Below are 8,350 nucleotides of genomic sequence, written 5' to 3'. Positions count from 1 at the left end.
CGCCTTTCACCCTTTTCACAAAGAAGGGTTGGTTTATTGTCAAGGAAATCAAATCAACAGTCACTACCAAAATTATTATAATTGTTTTTATGTGGACATAATATTAGAGTAGTGTGGACAAAACATTAGCAAGCGCTGCCGTGTTGATATGGTGAAGCTCATGATGAATTGATGATGTGTCTTTCTGTGTTAGGCATTCGTTGTTGAAGTGACATTTGCAATGTGTGCAACTGCTGCATTAGAAGGTTTAATTAATAAGCTTCAAATTTACAGCAGGGCTAGTGTTTTTTTGTGTTCATAAATCTCAGTACGTTTAACTACTGCAATTTGTTTCTGTTTGTAACAAGAATTGTAAACTAAAATCCAAAGATTTGCATGAATTATTCCATTTCGGGGTTTCTTCATTGTTATAAATGGGATTAATCCTAGGTTTCAGAGTTCTCCATATCTGTTGTTTACTCTAACCAAAAATGAAGAACTTAACAGTTTGTATTGTGTTGATAAAAAGGGGGCTGGTGCCAGTTCCCACATCCACATACTGTCAGATAAACTCGGGTTCTTAGGATGCATTCACACAGCCTGCATCGACCGTCAGACGGTCTGGCAAAAAAGCAGGTCTTTCCATTAATTTGAAAGAGGCAGGGGTTGCGAAAAGTTGACACCGACTCAACTTTTTGGAGAAATGCAACCCCACGTCACACTGTGGTGGCCAATCATGTAACCGGGGATCAGACTAGTCGGTGTATTTTGAGCTATTGTTTGAGGCGGTGTGAGAATCCCGTACAGTAAACAGGAAACATCACTGCCTTCATCACTACCATGAGAACGTTTTAAGACACTATGAGGGTAAAAAAACAAACGCAATCACTGAACTGCCCAGGAGTTTGTGTAATAGCTGAATGTTTCCCGTAACTACAAAGCACTCGCTACACTCTTTTCTTTCTCTCTCTCCTGTGAAATAAAGCTGTCTTCAAGTGCGGTCGAAAACGTCCAGATCTATAAGCGATCTGACCAAAAACAGTAATTGTGAAATGTAAAGTCTACTTTTGCTACATTAGGGGGTTAAAGAACGCAACAGGACACAAACGGGTTGTTTAGGTGACACTCCCACCCCTGCGGAAAATCACCGGATTGCTTTTTGGGTGTAAATGCTACCTTAGTGAGCCAGTTACATGGAAACAGGTGAAGACAAACCTTGGCCCAGCAGAGAAGGGCACAAATGCATGAGGGGACCTCGTGGAAACATTCTCTGGTAGGAAACGCAGTGGGTCAAAGACCTGTGTTGACACAAGATGAAGAAAAAAAAATTTTTTTTTTGAGTTTGATAGAATTTAACTTAGATGCTTAATACAGTGAGTAACCTGTAGCTCCTAGGGGTCTAGTTTGGAATATTCTGATATCTAGGACCAGAGGACTAAGGTTTGCATTAATTGTGAACCTATTTGATAACTGTCACTTTGTGTAGAAGCAGTATGCTGGGTGTTAAGATAATTACATTATCAAAGAATTGACAGAAAACATTCAAGATCTCTCAAAGTTCATTTTTACTTGCAAACACGACAAGGAGCCAGTTTCAGCACTAAAGAATAGTACAGAAATGACTGACGTAAGCTTCAAACAGTAGCTCATTTATGATTGAAATACAGTCATAATACTGAGTTGACGTTGTCTTCCTTATCTTTAGTCAGGGAGGGCATGAATACCCTCAGGAAGACCCCATGCTCAGACAAGGGCCTCATTTATGAAATCTATTACGCAAGAGAATTTGCAAGAAGCAGAGTGAAATTTGCGGTTGCAACATTCCTTACAAACGTCGGGATTTATAAAGAATTTAGATGCGTAATGATGTGCCGTTTTCCGCAATATTTTTAATCATAGGTTTGATGGTGGGTAACGCTTCCAAGGCTTTGTAGACTGCATTTTAGTGACGTTGGTGATGGTAAAACAAAATGTCACATATATTATTATATATATATTTATTGGACTTATTTAACCTATTGGGACAATTAATAAATAGCCCTAGAGTTCCTGATGGCCGGTGTATTGCAACAAATCCACAGCATGGCAGATTTGGCATTGCTCAAAGATTTAGCAACAGAACCTCAATCTCACACTGAATCGTGTTTTTTTTTCCCCATTTGTCCGTTTTGTGATTGGTCATCAAGGGCTCCTTGACAAGCCTGAAATATTCATTGATTGATTGATATGGACCTTATTAGGACAAATATGGGACGACCTTAGGAGGAGCGTGAGACTTGTGCACAACTGAATAAAGTAACGCACATCTGAGCTGTGAGCCGCATGGTGTTTCGCACAAAATCTTTCAGAATAGAATCTACGCAGAGTTTTATAAATGAGGACATGCAGTGGCTCCATGTTATCTTGTTAGAGTAATCAGTATAAAATGGTATTCTTATGCAAACAGTTTTAATACTAACAAGACAAAAGTATATAAATCACACTGGGCCAAAAACAGCAAACTAGGATCATACATTAACTTTTACCATTGATTCTATTATTTAATGTACTCCATGTAGTGAGTGAGCAAAGGTGAGCTTTCAGTTGACAAAGATATGCTCTGAATTATCATCTTGACTTACATTAGGGTTTTCCCAGACAGCTGCATTCCTGTGAATCCCATACACACTCGTTCCAACATGACTTCCTACAAACAAGAAAAAAAAAAGTGTATTTTGATACAGGATTGTGCACGGACTGTACAACAAAGTGTGTAAATACAAATAGACAAACATTTAATATATTTAGGTGTGAGACACTTTATTGCAAACCTGCTACTACCTTTTAAAACGTAGGTTAAAGGATTACTATGTGCTGTATGCTATTCAAGAATGACTTTACAAAACAAAACAAAGGCCAAAAGTCCATAATAGAAAACCAATCACAGACAAAACCATTACTAAGTTACAGAAGTTAATATTTTATCTTTTTACAGAGGGGGTAAAAGTTATTATGTATGTATACTGTATGTATGTAACAGTATGTGGTTGTACCTATATGAACTGTTATATGATCATTGACAACTCACCTGTAGGCAAAGTCCTTCCATCAAAAAAAGTCATGGGTTTGGTGATCTTTCTTGACATTCCTGGTACAGGAGGGTAAAGGCGAAGGGATTCTTTTATGCACATTGTTGTGTATGGAATTTTACTGAGATCCTCCCTTAAAATAAGACAGACAATTCAAGTTCAATACTCTCCACATAGTGACAGCCTAAAGCTCACCTAATCCAGCTGTTGTGACACAGTGTGGAACTGACTTTCATTGCATAAGGCAATGTTTTCAGCGTTTAAGCCTACCACTCCATGGTGTCCTTCCCATCCAGGGCTTGAATGATCTCCTCCCTGCAAATCTTCTGGTGTTCTGGGTGGCAGGCCAGAGAGTAGAGGATAAAAGAAATGCCACTGGCTGTGGTGTCATGGCCCTCAAACATGAAGGTGTCCACTTCTGCTCGTATATCTTCATCCGACAGACCCTGCTGCTTGTCATCCTGATAAATGAAAGACAACAATATAAAAAAGAATGAGATTTAAAATGTGTTAAAACAAATACTGTAGTTTACAATAAACCCACAATGAAAGATAAAAGGATAACGGCAGTCTCGTTAGGGCTGAGTATTGGAAAGCAAGGCAACTTAAAGAAAGTTAGTTAAAACACATTTCAGCAACAAGGCAATTCAAAGTGATTCACATGAAACACCAAAAGCATTGAGACAACGTGCATAACAACCACTACATATATACATGTGAATACAATTAAAAAGTCAAAGAGAATAGAAAACCCTAAAATGAAATAAGCATAAGGCATAAAATATAAGAATCAGGCAGCGTCAAACAAAAAAGTCTTCAGCCTTGAATTAAAAGAACTGAGAATGTGCATAAAAAAGTGAATGCTGCTTTTCCATGTTTGGTTTGGGCTCTGGGGACAGGAAGCAGACCTGTCCCAGATGACCTGAGAGGGTGGATGGTCTGAAGGCTTCATGGAGTAGCAGAAAGTGAGAAAAATATTTTTTGGCCCTAAACCATTCAGTACTTTATAAACCAGCAGTAGTATTTCAAGAATCAATTCTCTAAAAAAGACAGGAAGCCAGTGTAAAGAGGGGTATGTTAGCCTGTCGACAGTAGCAAACAAGGCACATGCATTGTTAGTTTTTTGGCGATAATGTCAGAATAAAGACCGCCTTGCACTTCTCAGTTCCAAATTATAAATAAGTCTCTCTTTAAAGATGTCATAATGAACCTTGGGATTTGAATGAATGTTTCACTGGTGTTTTCAATGATATACCATTTTATTACCTTCTGTTTAAACAGTGGTATGCCCCGAGATAGTACTGTCAAAGTAAACACAGGAATGATCAGATCTGAGCGACATAGGTCACATAACCTTGGTCACGGAGTTAGCACGTCTGTTGGCTCCTTCACCAGATCAAAAGTGGAGTTAGGCAGTTTAGTGTGTGTGGACAGTGGAGACTAATTAACATAATCGTAGGTACTATTGGGTGGGAAACAACAATGGCACAAATAAAACAAATCCTCTGGCATTCCCAGATAAGTCGTCTTCTTATTTAATGACAAGTAGTAATTTTCAACCATTCATTACTTGAGTTACAGAGGTGTTATTGGTAACCTTGTGTGTTTCATTGAGAATAGCATTATAGAAATCAGTTGTATATTTTCTAAAGGTTGCCCAACATTTAGGTGGAAACATCTATTTGCTATTTCTCTAGCCAAATCAGGACAAGATAATCTTAGAAAGTGTTCAGACAGAGCGAGGCACACTGCACACGTTCTTCTTGTTACTTTGAACTTAAAATGATGTATGCCTTAATGCTTTTGTTTTTAGGTTTGATTGCTGCCGCTACTTTAAGGCAAAAGTGAGAATATCTAATTTTCTAAATTCTGTTGTGTGGAGATGATATAACATACTCTTGCTAAGAGAAGGATGTCCAGAAAGTCCAAGTTCCTCTTGGCCTGTACCCGGTCCAGCTCCTTCTCCTCCTTGAGTGCTTCTTTCCTCTTTCTTATGACTTCCTCTTCAAAAGACAAGATAGTGAATGAACATTTGCAGACTATCTCTTTAAATAAAGAAACATGCAAATATATAGCAATCATATATACCGAGAGCTTAGTGTCTGGGTATGCTATATTGGAAACTGATAAAATCCAGTATAATTGATATTTGCCAATTGTTTTGGCAGATTGTCATAAATCTAATTATGTGTTGAAGGGAAAACTCTGACCGATTCTCGTCTGGCCCAATGGCCAGTGTCTATCTGACTCCAATTTGGTCACTTCACCCTGCACTTTCACTGTTGTCCTTAGTGTTTGTTGACTGGTAGACCAGGAAATAAATACTCAGGATTTGCTCAATTAAGTTATAACAAGCTTTAGTGAAAATGATATTACAAATAATACAATCAAATGCATATGGTTCAGAATTCAGTCAAGACTATCTCACCCTGACCATCAACACAGTCTTTCCGGGTCTGACCCTGAACCTCTCTCTGCCCTACTCATTCATCCTCCTTCAGGTTTCCTCCTTCCGCCATGGTCTCTGTCGCCGTTAATCAGTTGGACATAGCTCAGACGTTCTGTCTCCCGAGAAGATAGCGAGATGCGCGCTAGCCCTGTAATCGCCCTCGCTCCCTCCCCCTCTCCTGGCCCAAAGATTTGTCTGTTACTATGAGATATTTTATTACGTGCATTCTGTTCCAAATTTTGATCATGAGCACTGCTCCAGGGAATTTTATTCTTAGGCAAATTCTTCTACAGTGTGAAGATCTTACCTGTATGACTGTAAGCCACTTTGCATGCTTTTCTGTATCTATAGCCATGTGGGCTGAGGTAGAATATGAGGTCATTGTGGTATGGAAACGTTCTGAACCGCAGGTTAATCAGATCACTGAGCTCATACACTGCTTTGATGTATGTATTTGTTCCACTGCAATGAGAACATAGGCAAACATGTGACACGTATGATTCAAGTTGCTGAATCAGTAAACAATGGAGAACAGAGTAGACTTGAATTTGTAAATGGCGGGAAAAGGTTTGTATGGACTCACCTCTCCGTCTGACAGTTGCTGCTGTCGCTGAAGGCACACTTCAAGATGCTGTCTAGTGTCATAAGGCTCACGTGATTAAACAATTCAAAGGACTCATTGGTTTTTGCATAACTTTCCCATTTGTCCTGGAAACAGTGAGAGAACAGATGTGACAAACCAGGATATGGACAAAACTCCAACACACTTATACGCTCAACCAGCTTTGACATAAAGTATGTAGACAGCCCAAGCCTATACTGTACATTCTTAACATTACTTTGTTTACTTATTATGAATTCTTATTTACACAACTAAACTGTCATTTACATACCAGCATAGTTTTTGCAGAGTCTGACATTAGTTTAACGTATGGTTTCAAAACATCATAATGGAAACCTGGGGTCAAGAGCCTTCTGTGCCGAAACCACTTCTGACCTTTTGACACTAATAAGCCTTCGCCTGAAGACAGAGACAGACAGAATCTGTGTCAGTGAGTAAAGCAACCACATCTCTGTAATAATGTATGCTGTGACAGAAATGCAAAGTAGTCTTACCAATCCATGACTCAATAAACTTATATGACAAATCATCTTTTGGCTCTGTTGGAGAAAAAAAACAAATCCAAAACTCTGTAACATTAACCTTTGGTTGTGAAACAATGTAACCAATATTCCTGGAGATTATAAAAAAAGCACGGAACTAACTACATTGTTATAATGCTGTATCGATTTAGTAAAGATTAAAAAAAGAATCGCTCACACACCTGTTGATGTCAGTACCGTTTTCACATAATCCGGATGGTGAATGTTTATGAAACAGACAAAGGGTCCAAACCACACTGGGAAAGCATAAGGGTATTTTTGTCCCCATTTCACAAACTTATCCAAGTCTGTCCCATCTTGTTTAAACTAAAAGAAGAAGAATTAAAACATATTTATAAATTCTATTTTTCATTAAGCCTACTTTATTGTCCCCAATGAGAAATGTTGTTTGGGCAAAGGTGCTACACACAGCTACAATCAACATCAATGCATTGCAAGCTATCAGCCCTTGATAAATGATTAAATTAGGCCTACAATCCTTATTCCGACTTTCAAACCACTTTTTCTCCTTTCTTTCAGGTGCACGACGTTGCAGAGGCTGCAACGTTACTACTTGGGACTGAATTACCTCCTTCACGTGTCCAAAAAACCAGTGTGCAGGTGGTCCTGGAAAAGCTTCAATGTTTCGAAACGCATCCCTTCTTTTGGCGAGCAACATTGTTAATTTGACGACGGCCACAAGACACAGTAGAGCAAACAAGTGATGCATTTTAGGCCACCCCAACTGAAATGTCACGAAAGCGTCAGTTGACTCCATTCCGGCTGATGTATCGCTGGAGGATGATAAAACCTAAGTGAGGTGCAAAACAAACTGCAAAGTAGCCTATGCGCAGACAAATACTTGCTCACTGCTGTTCACTGGATCGATACGTCGACGCGGCCGCCGTGTTGGGACGGACTAACAGTGTCTCCTCCTTATGTAGGCTGTCTATCGAGGTAGGTCTGTTACAAATGCCACACATGTAGGCTATTAGAGACAGGCTTGGTTAAATTAAAATTACGGGGTGATACACTAAAAAGGCTACCTTGTCTTGTGTAAATAGCTATAGTGTGTAGCCTATAGTTTCTGCCGGCTCCACGATGAATTATATAGCCTAATGACAGCAAACTGTCAGCGCGTCCACGTAGCCGTCATGACCGCGCAAACTCATTTGATAACTCTATCTTCTGAACATAACTATACTGACAAATACAGAGAGAAAGTTATGTGGAGCAGATAGGCCTAGTCTTAATTAGCTTTGTAGCAACTCATTTGGCAATGGCTTGAATGTAACGGACATTCATTAGGCTAATATTAAAAGGTTACGCACTAGCCAAAGCTTTAACTCTCTATTTAGCACTCTTTTGCCACTCAAGTGCAGTTCAGTTCTGCTCCCCAGAGCATGGCTACATGAAAAACACAAGTTTAATTAAAAAAAAAAACTTTACCGAGATAGCGTTAGCTTAATTTAGTGTCATGGCAGCACACTTTATGTTTATTAAAATGACTCTGATATTAAATTCAACAAGTTCGTAACAGTATAATGTTGTAAAACACTTTTTATGGTCAGAACGGGTCAGATGTCCGCCCCAAGATGGCGCCTGAAGTGACGCATCTCACTTTGGCTAAGTTTCAATAGAGGTTCAACATGCCCCCGTTCACTTCTCCTAAGCACTTGCCCTTGCTCTCCCCATTGATGTGTTGAGAGTC

The 8,350-nt window shown here is 39.2% G+C and overlaps 1 protein-coding gene and 1 long non-coding RNA gene across 4 annotated transcripts in view; one reads left to right on the top strand and one right to left on the bottom strand.

The window, feature by feature from the left end:
• cyp4t8 (cytochrome P450, family 4, subfamily T, polypeptide 8) overlaps window positions 1-8,339 on the bottom strand; it is a 30,851-nt gene extending 22,512 nt beyond the window's left edge. For all 3 annotated transcript variants that reach the window (XR_004332537.1, XM_032519582.1, XM_032519581.1), the window contains exons 1-11: window positions 7,229-8,339; window positions 6,822-6,966; window positions 6,613-6,657; window positions 6,390-6,517; window positions 6,080-6,204; window positions 5,804-5,958; window positions 4,944-5,050; window positions 3,318-3,508; window positions 3,047-3,180; window positions 2,601-2,665; window positions 1,195-1,277 (exon numbers count right to left, since the gene is read on the bottom strand). Coding sequence is in view for 2 of the 3 variants with exons in the window: in XM_032519582.1 (XP_032375473.1) it covers window positions 1,195-1,277; window positions 2,601-2,665; window positions 3,047-3,180; window positions 3,318-3,508; window positions 4,944-5,050; window positions 5,804-5,958; window positions 6,080-6,204; window positions 6,390-6,517; window positions 6,613-6,657; window positions 6,822-6,966; window positions 7,229-7,417 (1,367 nt within the window). In the remaining variant the exon portion in view is untranslated. The remainder of the gene's footprint in view (window positions 1-1,194; window positions 1,278-2,600; window positions 2,666-3,046; window positions 3,181-3,317; window positions 3,509-4,943; window positions 5,051-5,803; window positions 5,959-6,079; window positions 6,205-6,389; window positions 6,518-6,612; window positions 6,658-6,821; window positions 6,967-7,228) is intronic.
• LOC116691733 (uncharacterized) overlaps window positions 1-8,350 on the top strand; it is a 20,981-nt gene that overhangs the window by 12,091 nt on the left and 540 nt on the right. The window lies entirely within an intron of this gene.

Source organism: Etheostoma spectabile, chromosome 6 (genome assembly GCF_008692095.1).
Source record: "Etheostoma spectabile isolate EspeVRDwgs_2016 chromosome 6, UIUC_Espe_1.0, whole genome shotgun sequence".
In the NCBI taxonomy this organism is placed as follows: Eukaryota; Metazoa; Chordata; class Actinopteri; order Perciformes; family Percidae; genus Etheostoma; species Etheostoma spectabile.
This window is presented reverse-complemented; position numbering and strand designations above follow the sequence as displayed.